The following is a 15,648-nucleotide window of genomic DNA, read 5'->3' as shown; positions in this document are numbered from 1 at the left end:
CTCTAAGAATTCTGTATCTCTTTTTGGTTCAGTTTGTCCTTTCAAAATCAAATTAAGTGGTACTAACTTCAGTAATATATTGTGTGCCAAAATATTTTCTTGTGTTTGTTTCCTGAGTATTTTTACTTTCATTGAGAGATAACATGCATAGTCAAGTTCTCTTTAAATTTTTAGACTATAGTTAGACCTCAGTGGTAATTTCTCTTAGTTTCTTTTATCTACTTTGAGGTGAAGTGATCAGTTGAAACAAGCATTCAAGATCTGGACACACTACAAATCTGAAGAGGAATTTTAATGACATTTCTGTGTTTCCCATTTCTTTTTTAATGTCAATCAGTATTTAAATTACCTTTCAGACACTACTTAGGAAACAATTTATTCTAAGTATCCATTGTAAATGTAAAATCTCTCAGTTGAACTCCATCATTATTTATTATAACTAAGTTTCTTTTATACCTGATGTTTTATGTCGTACAGACTAGCTTTGAATTTCATTTGTCATTTTATCTCCAGGATCACTCTCTTTAAATTTACAGCTTGACTTACTCTGGCAGATTAGTGAGATGTGGCTTTATTATTAAAAAAATGTCTAGCTTTTCCTTTAGTAAAATTTTTCAGTGTGTCCCCTAATTTTTATTCTCTATCAACATCTATGTCAGTCTTTCTGGGAAGGAAACTACATTTAGCACTGTCCTTAGAGCCTTTTGTAGAAATCGGTCATTCCTGAAACGCTCTATTTCCCTTGACACCAAACCTGGTATTAATAATACATTAGATACCCCAGGAATGTAATGTAATATTTGCACTCCACAGCACCTCAAATATATGATTACATTGGTTCCTAATGCTTTCTGAGTCCTGTGGTGTTGGACAAATCATTAAAGTCTGGACTGAAAGAAATAATTCCCATTGGCTCCAGATTAATGTTTTAATCCTTCTGGTTTGCAGTTACGCTTTTCATTTTATCAATGAGCATTTAATCTCTTTTCTTTGTCTATTCTAGTGAGCATTGCATAAGAATTGAAAAAAGTGGATATTTTTGGTCACATTTTAAACAGGTGCTATCAATATTACATATGCCACAGTTCAAGGATTGGTCTCCTTAAGTAATCAGACAGAGGGGACCTTGGCTGAACCAGGAGCTGATTATGTAGCTGTTTCTGACTCAGTGATTTTGGAAGAAGGAGAAACATCAGCTGCCATAAATGTAACTATTCTAGAGGTAAACTTTATATCCTTTCACTCTATACTTATCTGTATGACAACTGAAAAGGAATATTGGGGGACCTGAAGCTTGCAAGCTATATTACGTGAAGCTATCGATTTTATTGTAAGTTAGAAAGACTGGTTTTGTCTTTAATGATAAAAACACAGAGGACGCATAATAACAGAAAACAGTGCTACTTACAGTTAAATGAAATTTAACTCTCTCATTAATAATTTATTTTCTGATATTCAGACCAGTGTAAATCATTGCTACAGGCTCTTACTTTATCACTGGTTGCTATTTGTGCCTTTAAAATTGAGCAGAAATTTATTCGCATCTAGTTCAGTGTCACCACAGTCTTTTCCATTAAATACAATGTCTTGCTTCATAATTCATTCAAGATAAAACATTTTTTATAAAAGTGTTGAGGAAAATGGAAACATAAATTAATTCTAGTGTTGCTATAAGGTTTGAGACTTCTAGTGTGTGGCTTTTTAGCAAATTCTGTGACTGTTTCTTAAGAAAATGAAAAGAGGATATACTGGATTTGTGTTTTGTAGGATGATGTACCAGAAGTGCAAGAATTCTTCTTGGTTAATTTAACTTCAGTGGAACTTATCATGAACCATTCAACTTCTTCCCTACCTAGGCTGGGTAAAACAACTTACAAACAATTAAGTTTAATTTTATTTTTATATAAATTGAATGCACATTATATTACTCTGGCGTATCATTATTCCACTTGCCACTTCCCAACTAGGGTGTTCTGCAACACTGTAGAACATCAAACATAGTCATTATTACTCTGGCTTCTTACTTTTTAAAGCCCTGTAAAAATTATAAGACAATTTTCATAGAGGAGTTATTTAGTAATTACCAGTTGGAGAACACAGTTACCTCAAAAGTTGCATTGGCAATGTATGTTAATGTGATTTTATTTCCAAGTACATGATGGAAACAAGTATGTACAAAGAATTCAAGTAGTTCCTTTGCTCACTCTTTTAAAAGTGTCTTTTTATTATTCTTCATCAGATTTACTTAGGAGTCATGATCTACTGTATTCCTACTCTTCCACAGAACTTCATTTATTGTTTGCTTACTTAGGTCCTCATTCTGCTTCTGAACTCAGCAGCATAGCTGCCATTGTCTTTAAAGACAGTTGGGTTATCCTGTGGCACCAGTGGCTAATTATGCTGATTATTTCTAACATCTTCTATGACTCTTTTTCCCTTTCTTTGCACGCGTATTGAAGTGACAGAGTTAATTCGTTACAGACTGAAAGGTAACTTGCAAGCCTGATTGACGATGTGTAGACACTGAGCTATGATTACTTGAGTTTAAAATTTAAAACATAAAAAGAGTAACATTAAAGTATGAAGGATTTTCTGAGTTAAATTGTTCTGAGTGCAGTATAGTCTTACCTTCTGCCATAAGGAGTTAGCAGTCTGAATCATGACCATTTGATGCTGATATATTTAGGATGATCAGATAATAGCTTTAATCTATGAGGCAAAAATTTTTCCTCATTATAAAATGTCACAATTAATTCTGCTATCAGACTATTTTCTAATCTTGTTTTCCCTTTTGTGTATTTTCTTTGGTATGATTGAGGATTCAAATCCTTGTCAGTGCAGTGCATTTGTTTAGGATTTAGCAATCCCATACCCCATAGAAAATCTTTAATATAATTCTAGGTGTCTAATATTGAAAGTGATATTGAAGGTGTTCTGCACATGATACTGATGTGCAGTTAATCTTATGCATCTGTAATATATCGTAAATGCTGTCCCTGTCATAGCCATGTGCATGTAATATGTGGTGTAGGTTGCTTTTGCTTCATCCCATCCTTTAGAAAAGGTGGAAGGAAAGGCCCAACTCTAATACAAAAGTGCAAGGAATTAAGAAAATCTTGATACTTGAGAATGAGGAAAGAAAAATGAGAAAACTTCATAGATAAAAGAAAGACTTAAGATGGAGTAAAATGGCAGGAGGGCATCAGAGGAGAGGAAGGATGCCAAATATGAAATAAAGGGTCTGATGTTGAAAGCGAAGTATTATAGATCTTGAGTGAGTTGATCAGACTATGACTCAACAAGGGAAAACATGACTTACAAAGCTGAAAGGTCTATGTTCACTGTAATCCCTATGGATTTCTAAACCTTTCTGCTGTCTGTAGAGGTGTTGCAGCTGCTGCTGGTGTTCATCACTATCTCATAGTGTCAGATTTGGATTCATGGCAGTGATCTTTTACTTTTGTTCAGTTTTATCTGATTTGATAGAAATCTTTCTGATGGATCTAAAAATAGTATATTTGCTACAGATTTAGTGGAGTCAATTTGTTTTGTAGAAACTGTCAGTCTTCATTTCTTTCTAATTTTTATTAAAAGTAAATTGACATAAATTAAAGTAGTCATGTGATGCTGTTTGAACAAATTAAGGCATTATTTTCTCAGAAGAATCAAGTTCTGACTGTCAAGTTCGGGTCCCTGAAATTAGTGGACATTGCTGGCATTAATCTATTATTCAGTATTTTCACAGGGCAATACATGCAGTAATCTTTCAGAGCTATTTTGAAGATACGTATGTTTTACAGTACCTAAACTACCTAAAAGGAAATTAATAATTTTGTTTTTATAGCAGAATCTGAGGTGTCTGCCATTAAGGTTTATTATCAGGCACTGAAACATGAATATGAAATGATATACTGGATCATTTATTCTTTCTTACTCATTTTCCCTCCCATACCCAGAATGGCACAGTCTGCGAAACATTAAATATCATCATAATAAAAACACACAATGAAGATGAATTAAGACTTGATGAAAAATCTTGCTTTTTTGCATTTTCTACTTTTTCTGTGCCATGTTTTTTTTCTAAAATTTTTTAGCCTTTTTTTCCCCCCCCCGATACATTAAGTGTAAGAGTGGTAATTCAAGGCACTGTGTTGCAGTTCTTACAGTAAGCTAGTAAGGACAGATTTTCTTTAAGCCTTTCTAAGTATCTTGCCCACTTCATTTTCTCCTCCACATTTTGGAAATGGAAAATTATGTATTTCTCCTACAAAATTATTAAAGATATAAATAAATGCTTTTATTATTCTTGAAAATAATGAAGATGAACTCTGTTGTTCTTACGTATATGTCGTTCTGTTTTCCATTTTAGATGTGGAAGGTTTAGCTTCTCAAATTATTATTGATGCTAATGATGGAGTAAGTGGAGTAGTTGAATGGGAAAGTACCAAGTAAGTCTTGTCTCCTTGAAAAGCTGCCTATGTAAGTTAATGATTAGTGTTGCCCAGCTATTTTTATTTTCAGTTAACAGAAAAGCTCCTATTAACAACAGGATCACATCTTTGAGATAACAACATATCATTCAGTTCAGTGGAACTGGAAAGATAATTCCCATACTAGAAACCAACATTTACAATATGTTTACTCAGAAATCTTATGCTACCATGTACTTACTTTCACTATTGTCCTTCGGTATTGTGAACTTCCATTACTCTCCCAGCCTCCATGCAGTGCCCCAGCCTCTGCGTACATGTAAGCATGCAGATTGGCATCTCCCAGATCTTTTTCTCTGATTTCCAGGAGCTAAGAAGAAGGCATTCATGCTCATAGATGGGCTTAATCTGCCACTAAAAAGTAGGGGAAAAGGGTAACATACTATAGCTCAATTCCATTTTGATAAGAAACAAAGGTATAATGGTTGCATTAGACAGTGGTAATGATGCCTTACTGTAATGGTGCCTTTTTCTTTTAATGTAGAAGGGAGGATTTTAAGTGAAAATATAACAATTATCTACAATCTTATTAAAATAGCATGCTCAGTGGGCACTGAGAATTTGTCTTGGTTTTTGTTTTAGTTTTGAAGTTAATGAATCTCATGGGAATCTGACAATAATGGCATACCGAAACAAAGGATCTTATGGCAATGTATCTGTATTTTTTTATGCCCAAAATTTGGAGGCACAGCTGGGTTTGGATTTTAATGTGATCTCAAGGGTAAGAAGCAAATTTTAAATCTAGTAGTTTTCATTCCTTCAACTTCCTCAAAAGAGCATCTTCTTATTAATTCTGCAGAATGGTCACTAGAACAGCTAGATTTCTCAACTTGTTTCAGTTGCTCTGATCATCTTAATAGAATGAGATAGATATAGTCATCTTATTTTAGTCTTTCTTTCTTTTTTAGTATTGAAGTATTTTAAAATATAAGACACGTAAACTTGCAAACATCTATTTCAAATACAGTTTTGCTTAGACAAGAGCATATAAGATTTCATGTAGGTTTTAATATTTTTTACAACAGAATTTTCAAAGTGAATTGCTCTTGCTTGTCCTCACTCTGCAATGTGCTAAACTATTTAACTGTTTTGCTTCTTTCTCAATTGATTTGTAAGGGACATAGAAATTACTGCTCTTCTCGCCTCTTCTTTCCTCCCTATTTAACACAATTCTGCTATACCTTTGTTTAAAATTTCTGTGTTCATTATCAGCTGTTGAGTATTCAATGCTTTCTGTGTTTCAATGCTAGACTCTTTTTTTTGCTGATGGAGAAAGGAATAAATCTGTTGTTGTTGTGATTTGTGATGATGATATTCCTGAAGGTGTTGAGAAGTTCCAGTTAATTCTAACAAATCCCTCATTTGGCCTGGAATTAGGGGAGAACTCAACAGGTAAAACTTAGTTTTGATGTTCTTGCTCTTCAGAATTGTATCTCAGTCACTTTAACTTCATTCTTCTGAATAATCACATTTTAGAAAGCACCAGCGCCCTTCTATGCTAAATCATTAAACTCACTTGAAAAGTTCTTAAACATCCCTGTGAAAAATGTAAAATTAACAAAATAATACGTAAAATAAGGAATCAGAAAATGCAAAAGCTGGATTTTTAAATAAGAGAGTCTAGACTCTTCCTTTCTAGAGATCTTCCTAGATAAAGCAGAATATTTACATATTCTCTTCAGTAATATCAGGGAAATAAAAGCAATATCCATATATTAAAGAAAGAATGGATTTATGTATATATTTATTTATTTATTTATTTGTGTATGTGTACAATTATATTTTACTATGTTAATTAAAGCATGTTTCTATTATTTATTTCTCAAAAGCCACAATTACTATATTTGCCAATGATGATGGACATGGAGTTTTGTCATTCAGTAACAGTGATCACTTCTTCCTAAAAGAGCAAACAGCTCTCCATCTGATGGAAAGTGTTGCAGTATTAAATATTATTAGAGAACCTCCTCAGGGAATATTTGGAATGGTGTCTGTTCAATATCTTGTAAGTGAAATTAATTCTTCAGAGCCATCAGTGGATTTGACCCCTTCTCAAGGATACATTGTGCTGGAAGAGGGAGTCAGATTTAAGGTAATATGGTAGTTATAACCCAAAAAGTAAATAAGTCTGATTTTAAGTTATGTGAAAGATTTCAGAAATGTGTTTGTTTTTTCATGTATTTTTTTCTTACGTTTTCCTTAATTCTCAGAATAAACTGAGTTGTGGGAGTGCATAAAAATTGAATATGCTTTGCTGTAGATACTTCCCTCTTTGTAATAGCTCAGGTAAACTGAAAACAATATAATAGGTATATCATATGATGTATGAATAGGAACATTTATTCATATGTGTTTAGTATGTAGCTGAAAGACAAACTTTGACATGAAGTAATAATTTACTACTGTAAATAATTATATTGGAATGAAAAGTTCCATTCTTTTATGTGGCCTGAACTGAACAGAGTATGCTGCAGCAAAGGCAAAAGTTGAACAGCTTTCAGAGTTTTAGAAATTGAAAATTACTTATTTTTCTGGCAGTATTAAGCCCACTGCTTCTATACTGTCCCCACAAGAATGTCAGCCAGGAAATGTGTCAGTAACAGGTTAGTATATTATGGTTAGTGAAGTAGAATCTGAAACAAGCCTTTCTGGAAACACTGGTTTTCAGTTTCTGAACCTAAAATGCATTTGGAACCTCAGTGATGGCCAGTTTAGCAGACGTGTGAGAAGTAGGGAGTAAAAGATTTCTCAATGCAGTCTTTAAATATGGTTTATTGCAGAATTAAATAGAGATCTAAAAGGTTGTAAGCTCTAGTTCAGTTCCAGATCTGTTATTACTAAATAATTTTTCTATGGCAAAGCTACATGTACCAGTGTAACTTTCACCTCTTTGGGTAATAGGGAGAATGACAGTGAAAACATCTACTTCTTTCTAGACTGTTCTCTGCTGATTTGAGACCACCTTGAGACAATCCTATTCTTATCCACCGTGGTGCAGTAGAGGGAAAGAAACCATAAGGAAGAGAGTATTTCAAATATTCCTCTATTCCCTTTTCTCCCTCTTTGTTCCCAGTACCAGAAGTGTAACTACCCTATTGCCTATGAGCTAGTTCAGTTGACAATTCAAGTAAAGTAAACCCAACTTGATTAAGCTGCACTAGGGGATCAGGTAGCTGTATGAGGACTGTGAACTACCAAGGAATGTGTGGAATAAGTACAAAACAGAAGTATGAAAAAAGGTTCAAAACCTGTTACATTTCAGAGAACCTTAGGATAAGAGGAAAGAGAGGAAGGGAAAAATTAAAAGTGGATATGCTCATGTTAGTGTTGCACTAATGTGGGTCACCAGAGGGATTACTTTAGAACCCCAGCCTGAACTGTCCATGGCTTACTCCTGCCTTCTACAGTTTCCAGAGCTGCTGTTGTACTGCTCTGCTGTCCAGAGCTGTTCAGAGAATGAGCAGAAACAGCAGCATGGTCTGAATAGCATTGTCATTGTTAGCTGTCAAGTCTCACCAGCTTTCCATGCTTGTTTCTTGTCAGACACTGCATATTTCTGCAATCCTGGATGAAGAACCAGAAATGGATGAGCACTTTATTGTCACCCTGTTCAATCCAACTGGAGGAGCCAGACTAGGCACCAGAGTGCAAACTATGATTACAATACTGCAGAACCAGGCTCCACTGGGGCTTTTCAGCATCTACCCAGTTACAAATAGGTACTAAACCCTGATACAATTAAAATGAAGTTTTTTATGTTCCATAGAGATGGCTTTCCTTTAAAAAAAAATTAGCAATCCAACTGTAAAATTTTTAAGTTTAAAAAGTACACTATCTTTCAAATACTATTACTGCTATGTAGAAGAACAGAAAAACACTTGAAATGGACTATTCACCATTAGAAGTGTTGATTTTTGAACTATGATTTTTTCCTTGAAACAGTGCTTCATTAGTCCTCAAACATTTCACAAATAGTAATCCATATTAACGGCTCCAAACCTTAGACCAGTGCCCAGGGAATCAGAAATTTTGTAATTTAATTATTTATTTAAGCTTGTGCAAGATACACCCTCATTCAGGGCTGTTTCTCAGAACCAAATGAGCCATCTTACTTGGACAGGCTCAAGAAGTGGCATCTGGGAAACTCATGAGGTTTAATAAGACCAAGTGCTGGTGCTGCCCCTGGGTCAGAGGAACGCGCAGTACAGGCTGGGGGATGAACGGATCGAGAGCTGCCCTGCCCCGAAGGACATGGGGGTGCTGCTGGGTGAGAGGCTGGCCATGCCCTGGCCATGGGCACTTGCAGCCCAGAAAACCAAACATGTCCTGGGCTGCATCCAAAGCCCCGTGGGCAGCTTTGGAGGGAGCGGATTCAGACCCTTCTGCTCCGTTCTGCTGGGACCCCACCTGCAGAGCTGCCTCCAGCTCTGGGGTCCCAGCAGAGGAAGGACATGGAGCTGTTGGAGCAGAACCAGAGGAAGCCACTCAGTTGATCAGAGGGATGGAGCATCTCTGCTATGAGGAGAAGCTGAGAGAATTGGGATTGTTCAGCCTAGAGAAGAGGCAGCTTTGGGCTGACCCGTTGCAGCCTTCCAGTACCTAAAGGAAGCCTATCAGAAAGTTGGAGAGGAACTTTTTGCATGTAGTGACAAGAGAAGAGGGAATGGCTTAAAACTGAAAGACAGTAGGTTCGGATTAGACATTAGGAAGAAATTCTTTATTGTGAGGGTGGTGAGGCACTGGCAAGAAAAAGTTGTGGATGCTGCATCCCTGGAGGTGTTCAAGGCCAGATTCAATGGAGCTCTGAGCAGCCCGGTCTAGTTGAGGATCTCCCTGCTCATGGCAGGAGGGTTGGAACTAGATGATCGTTAAGGTCCCTTGCAACCCTAACCATTCTATGATCATATGAGTCTATGATACGGAATGATATTTTCATAAATCATTCAGCTTTACCCATATAGTTGGTGTGTTAAATTTCAGGGTAGTTTAAGGTTTTGTTGAATATTGGATGATTTTGTCAAGGTCTTGTGTGAAGAAACATTGGGCAACCTTAATCAGTATTAGTCCATCACAGAGAAAACCCAGTATTTTCTTTTTATTGCATATTCTGTGCTGAAAATGTACTATAAGAATCTTATACTATAGAAATACTTCTTGAAATTTATTTTCACAATTCTCAAATTTAGGACAAATATCTTCACAGTTGAAGAGGCGAACACTACAGTTTATTTGAAAGTTTCACGGAGTAATGGGCTCAACGTGACTGTGAGTGTTGAGTGGGAGACATTGTCGGATACTGCATTTGGCATCAGTACGTTCACTTTATCAAGAGCATCCATTGCTATTTTATTAGTGGAGATAGCCACAGAGTAACCAAACATACAGGAGATACAACTTCGGAATGAAAATTCACTTATAATGTTCCTATGATATCAAAATTCATTAGATAAAAGATTTTAGCTGCTTAAGAGTCAGCTTGTCATCAGCCACTGCTGCAAGAGTTTCAACAGTCTGTATTGTTCTTCCTGTTGCTTATATATTTTCACTAGACCTTTGACTTATAATGAGGATAAACACATTTTTAGTTTCTTTGTCACTTTTTTATTTCTTCCTATCTTGTTAATTTTCTGACTACCTAAATTCTAAATGGAGTCACTCTGAATCGCACTCAAATTGCCTATGCATCTTCTGTATATGAAAAATGCATTTATTGTTTAACTCCCAGTACAACCTCGGTGTGAAAATATATATATATATTTGGTTTTGTCAAAAAAATAATGAAAATGGTGTTTTTTCTTATACTGTATTGCAGGGGGTAGTATCAGTGTCCTGTCTGTCTTGCAAAGCTTTGTGGAAGAGTCAGCAGCTAGCTGGTGTTTCTTTCGATCAGCAGAAATACTGTATGGTGTGCTATTGCGTTCACCTCCAGCTGTGTTTTCTACTCTCTACCAGTGGAAAGGAGTTTTTGTTGCCATTGAGGTAAATGCTTGCATACAGACACCAACCATGTTGCTTAATAAAACCTTGAGGTCTCAGTTCTACTTTTTTGTTTCTCTCTCAGAATTTCAGTATGTGGGATCCTAAAAGCTGTGTGTCTTTCCAAATCCATGCTTCTCCCTACCTTGTGATTACTCATGGAGGAACCAGGCAGGGAGCTTCCAACAGCAGTATATATGCATTCATGCCTGGACGCAAACTGTTGAAGGTAAATCTGTGTAACTTACAAAATCATTAAATAATGGGGTTAGAAAGGACTTTGTGAGGCCCTTCTGTCTGGCCATGGTTTGGGAAAAAGCACTCTGTTCTCACCTAGTTTGGCATCTGAACACTCTGCATGAGTCAGTGATGTAAGTTATTGTCCTGGTTTAGGCCAGGACAGGGTTAATTTTTGCAGTAGCCAGGAGGCGGCATGGCTGGGACCCAGAGGTTATTCTATACCACTTCATGTCATTTTTTGGGGATGGAGGAAGGAGGCCCTCCAAGGGGTCGGGGTAGCACGGGGGCAGTTCCTGTATTGACGGGTTGTGCATAATGAGCATTTTGACATGTGAATCTTTGCCTCTCTTGTCGCCTCTGTCACTATTATTGCTGTTATTACTGTTCATTTTCTCATCACATTGCTGTTTGCCGTAGATTGTCCTTATCTCAACATGTGATCTTCACCTTTTTTGCCTCCAATTCTCCTCTCCATCCCACTACAGGGGAGAAAGGAAGAGGCAGCGTGGTTTGGAGTGGTTCACTGGGAACACTAAATTGGGAAACACCATTCCTAAACCACAGCTTGTTGTCTACTGTTTTTTATAATTATATTTTGAGGGTGAGGTACAATGACCTTGGAAGTGAAAAAACAAATTGTGGAGCAATGAAGTCATAGAGCATTTTTTTAAAAACATATGATAAGTCACATTAATTTGTTAAATGACCCCACATATATGTTTAAAATTGTAAAATTACATATATGACATTTTTTGTAAATTATTTTACATACACTGTAATTTTACAGTTTTTTAAAAATATGTGTATGTATGTATAAACTTGTTACTTGAACTGACTTCCAAATACCATTTTTTGCCATATTTTCATTGTAGCTACAGACCCTCTCTATTTTGGATACCAGACTTGTCAAGCATTTTGCTGTGAATGAAGAGGACTATTTGGTTTTTGTGAGTGACACCACTAGTTTCAGTTCCATCCAGGTTAGAATACAGTTGTCTTCCATGGCTTTGATGTGGGTAGTTTGGTTAGTTTTGAGTTTGAGGTATGAAGGAAATATAGAAAAAAAAAGTAAGTCTATATTCCTGAAAAATTACTTATATTTCTATTACAGATTTATAAGACATAAAATTCTAGACTTGTTTAAATGTAACAACATTCCCTACATTAACATGTAATTTAAACTTCGTTTGATTTATGTTGATTTATTTATGCTGTTTTGAAATCTATTATGTTAAACAGCTATAAGAGTAGAAATAGCTTCTGACCATAAATCTGTTCATCTTGAAGAACAGGCACAGGTGCTTGCAGTAAGATACTTACTTATAGTTACTTTTCAGAATGCTTCCACCATAATGTAGGATCCACCTTAGAAAAGAAGAATTCACTTAATTACAAGTATTTCCAAATTTCATCAAAACATTTAATTTCTTTTTTCTTAGTGCTAGTTATAAATATAGAATAATTTTTTTTTTCTATTTTTACAGATTTTCCAGTGGAATAAAGATACATTTGTGCTGCATCATCAACTTCCACTTTACAGAGCTCTGAACATTGCCTTGTTTTCCCGAGGAGGCATGATGTACTTACTAGTTGCTTTGTCAAATACCAGCCAGAATGTGCTCTTGTACCAATGGCTGAATAATGAGTTTAGGAATCTTCATCAGTTACCAGCAAAAGAAATAACACATATGGAGGCCTGGACTTCTGGGTCTGATATATATTTAATTGTTGCAAAAGGTATTTAGCAGAAAACAAACACTGAGTTTGCTAAGTATGTGCTGGCTTTTTTTATAGCAAAGGCATTTGGGATAAAGGGCTTTAGCTAGAGATTAAAATATTACTGGAGGGTGACAACTTGCTGATAAGCCTCTAATCAAAGTAATCTGTGTTTTGTCCTTCAGAAGATGAAAGCATTGTGTTTGTTCTCAAATATTTATGAAACTAATGAAATATTTTCCCAAGAACAATAGGAAATAATAAATCCATTCATCTAGCTGCTAATTGCACCCCTTATTAGCTTTTTGGAGCCTTGTGATGTGCAAAGATTATTGTCCAGCAAAGTACATTTTTATAATAAATATGACACTTTAGACATTGTTTTATGTCTGCATCCCTATGCCTATTTAAAAGTTTGTCTTGCAGTCCATAGGTTTCTTTGCAGTTGACTGTTGTCTGATGGGATTTTTAGTGTTCTTATATGTGCATGTGTGCAGAAAAGCCCTTAAATGATGTCATTGAATAAATCATCTGATGGGATATGATCCTATGGAGCTATGCAAGTAAAAAGGAAGATACAATCACTGGTCTCACTTTTTAAACAAAGTTGCAAATCTCTGCCTTTTAATGGCCACCAGTCTGTGATTTAATCAACAGGCAGCAATATAATGTAGGTTTTGTCATTTTTCTCCTTTGTAGAAACTGGAAATTCTGAAATTTTCATCTGGGAGACAGGGCAGTCTACCTTCAGACACTTTCAGTCTCTTCCAGTTTCTGCTGTAAGAAACATCCATGTTTTCATGCCTACTTCAGGTTTAGGTAAGATTTCATTTATAGTACTGGAATTGAAGAAATATATGCATTCATTTTTTCATAATATTTATCAGATTTTTAAGTGGTACTTTAACAATTGAGCTGCCAAGGGCATTTCTGTATTACAATTAATTTTAAATATATCACTGAATATTTCTTTTTTTCTCTTCCTTGCTCCATGTAGTTCACATCATCCTCTCTGGTAAGGACACAACAGCACTCTACTCCTGGAACTCAGAAGGGAACCAGTTCTCTCTGATGCTGGAAGCCCCATATGCAGATCATATCACTTCTGCTACTGCAAGGTCTCTGAACACCAGCAAGAGCTTGATTGCTCTTTCCGTAGAGTCCAGCTCCCAGATTTATGAGCTGACCACTATCTCTAACCAGTCAGATTTTATACCTAGGTGAGTTTTTTGGTTTCTCCCAGCTCTTGCATTCCTTTTTCTGTGATACTGTTTTTGTTACAGTGGAGACCACTATAGACATCTGTGTGTGGTGTGTTTATTTGTTGGGGAAGATGAAACAGGAAAGCCTTATAAATATGATTGCCTGACAAAAGATTTTGGGAATATGAAAACTACAGGCAACATCGAAATGAAAGCCACTTTTGAAATACCAAGTCTTAGTTACTGAACAACTGGAAAACAATGGTATGGCCACTGAAGTAATCCCCTCTTGATGGAACAATACCCTCTGCTTGCAAACAGGTCCAAGGGTCAGAGCAGACCCTACTAGCTCAGCAGAAGGGGTCCAAAGAGTAGTTTTTAGAAGTTAAGATGTAACACTCTATGGTAATATAAGAACTCTTATAGGCTGTATGTAAATGCTATAGGATTTGTATCTTGTATTAGATTGGTTAGTGACAATTAGAATATTCAGTGCAGAAGATGATTTATTGTATTGTAACCAGGACTTCAGACATTCCTTACTACTTCTTCCACTCTTACTCTTGCTCTTACTTCCACTTCTACTCTTGCTCTTACTCTTGCTTCTGCTCTTATTCTTACTACTTCTTCCTCACTCTCCTTGCTCTTACACTCTTTCTCTCTCTCTCTTACCTGCTTGCTCTCTTGCTCTCTTGGGCCTGCTCAGAGCTGAGTCTGGCAGCTCTGAGCAGTGCCCCTATACCCACGCCCTTTGCAATAAACCACCTGTGTCCCAAGACCTGCTTATAGAGATCTCTCGTCACCGTCCGTCCGAACCCGTCCGTAACCTACATTTATTAACACTAAAGAGAATTTTTCACAGGTAGCCTTAGGATAACCTGAAGTCAAACTTCTCACAACTTGCTTTAAAATATGGAATAAAAGGACTTGCAGTTAGACTTGATATTGAATATTTTATTTAGGATAAATTAAATTACATTAATAAGAAGTATCATTTACTCTATGGTCTATTGTAACTTAGAAAAAAACGAAACCCAGCACTAACTCCACAACCTTTAAACCTCCTTACGCAGGAATATAAACAACAATTTCAGCATCAAAAATGCTCATTAAGTTTTCAGTACTGCTTTCAAAGTTCATTAATCATATCCTCAGTTTATAATTACTTGATGTGTCTGTTTGTATGCTAGTTCAGGTGAATTGATATTTGAGCCTGGGGACATGGAAGCTGTGATAGCAGTCAATATCCTGGATGACATCATCCCAGAAGAGGAAGAATGTTTTAAAGTGTGGCTGAAAAACCCCAAAGGAGGTGCAGAGATTGGTGTTCACAGTTTTGTTAACATAATTATTCCTTCCAACGACAATGCCTATGGAGTCATTGCATTTGCTCAGGTAAAATTTATAGGGTAAATCATTAAAATATGTATATATAATTTCTGAATACCAGAACACAAACATACTAAAACAGCATGTTACAGGATTCTTTTTCTAAAGTCTTGTATCAACCTGAGACAGAAGGTCTTTGATTTCCATTTAGCATTGTTACTTGGTTATACAGATGACAGGAAATAGAAACTCAGTTCCAGTCTGTTCCTATTGTGTCATTTTTATAATCCCCTTATGTTTAGAGTAACCCATTATTTTGTCAGTTTAATTTTGCAGCAATCTAAAAATTCAGTTTTCAGATGGCATATATGATATCATCATAATCTCTACAAACTGGTTAATCAGGGGAATTCAGTAAAGATTCTATTCCTCTAAAATAGATACTAATTGAGTTATGCCACATGACGAGCCCATCTGCCTGAACAAAATAATAACTTTGGAGAAAATGTCAGACTGAAGGCATTATTTGGGGTGTTTGATTCTTAAATAATCAAATATTGTAGAAGTTATCTAAACAGATACATGTACTAAATGCATAGTGAAGATACAAAACACAGAAGAATCATTACTGAAATTAAACATTGCATCTGGACTTGTGTGAGGAGGATGAGTAATAGTAAAGTAACAGCAGTAAA

At 35.9% G+C, this 15,648-nt stretch overlaps 1 protein-coding gene across 19 annotated transcripts in view; it reads left to right on the top strand.

The window, feature by feature from the left end:
- Positions 1 to 15,648, top strand: part of ADGRV1 (adhesion G protein-coupled receptor V1) — a 310,923-nt gene that overhangs the window by 70,405 nt on the left and 224,870 nt on the right. For 17 of the 19 annotated variants that reach the window (XR_007201087.1, XR_007201088.1, XR_007201086.1 and 14 more), the window contains 16 exons: positions 1,059 to 1,222; positions 1,768 to 1,861; positions 2,460 to 2,489; positions 4,370 to 4,448; positions 5,073 to 5,211; positions 5,741 to 5,882; positions 6,320 to 6,582; positions 8,034 to 8,209; positions 9,677 to 9,801; positions 10,303 to 10,469; positions 10,552 to 10,695; positions 11,579 to 11,686; positions 12,191 to 12,443; positions 13,122 to 13,241; positions 13,420 to 13,642; positions 14,815 to 15,019. Coding sequence is in view for 15 of the 19 variants with exons in the window: in XM_048292637.1 (XP_048148594.1) it covers positions 1,059 to 1,222; positions 1,768 to 1,861; positions 2,460 to 2,489; positions 4,370 to 4,448; positions 5,073 to 5,211; positions 5,741 to 5,882; positions 6,320 to 6,582; positions 8,034 to 8,209; positions 9,677 to 9,801; positions 10,303 to 10,469; positions 10,552 to 10,695; positions 11,579 to 11,686; positions 12,191 to 12,443; positions 13,122 to 13,241; positions 13,420 to 13,642; positions 14,815 to 15,019 (2,432 nt within the window). In the remaining 4 variants the exon portion in view is untranslated. The remainder of the gene's footprint in view (positions 1 to 1,058; positions 1,223 to 1,767; positions 1,862 to 2,459; positions 2,490 to 4,369; positions 4,449 to 5,072; positions 5,212 to 5,740; positions 5,883 to 6,319; positions 6,583 to 8,033; positions 8,210 to 9,676; positions 9,802 to 10,302; positions 10,470 to 10,551; positions 10,696 to 11,578; positions 11,687 to 12,190; positions 12,444 to 13,121; positions 13,242 to 13,419; positions 13,643 to 14,814; positions 15,020 to 15,648) is intronic. The other 2 variants (XM_048292634.1, XM_048292631.1) reach the window with 1 other exon arrangement.

Source organism: Corvus hawaiiensis, chromosome Z (assembly GCF_020740725.1).
Source record: "Corvus hawaiiensis isolate bCorHaw1 chromosome Z, bCorHaw1.pri.cur, whole genome shotgun sequence".
Classification (NCBI taxonomy): Eukaryota; Metazoa; Chordata; class Aves; order Passeriformes; family Corvidae; genus Corvus; species Corvus hawaiiensis.
Note: the sequence above shows the minus strand (reverse complement) of the source record. Positions and strands in the feature narration are given on the sequence as shown.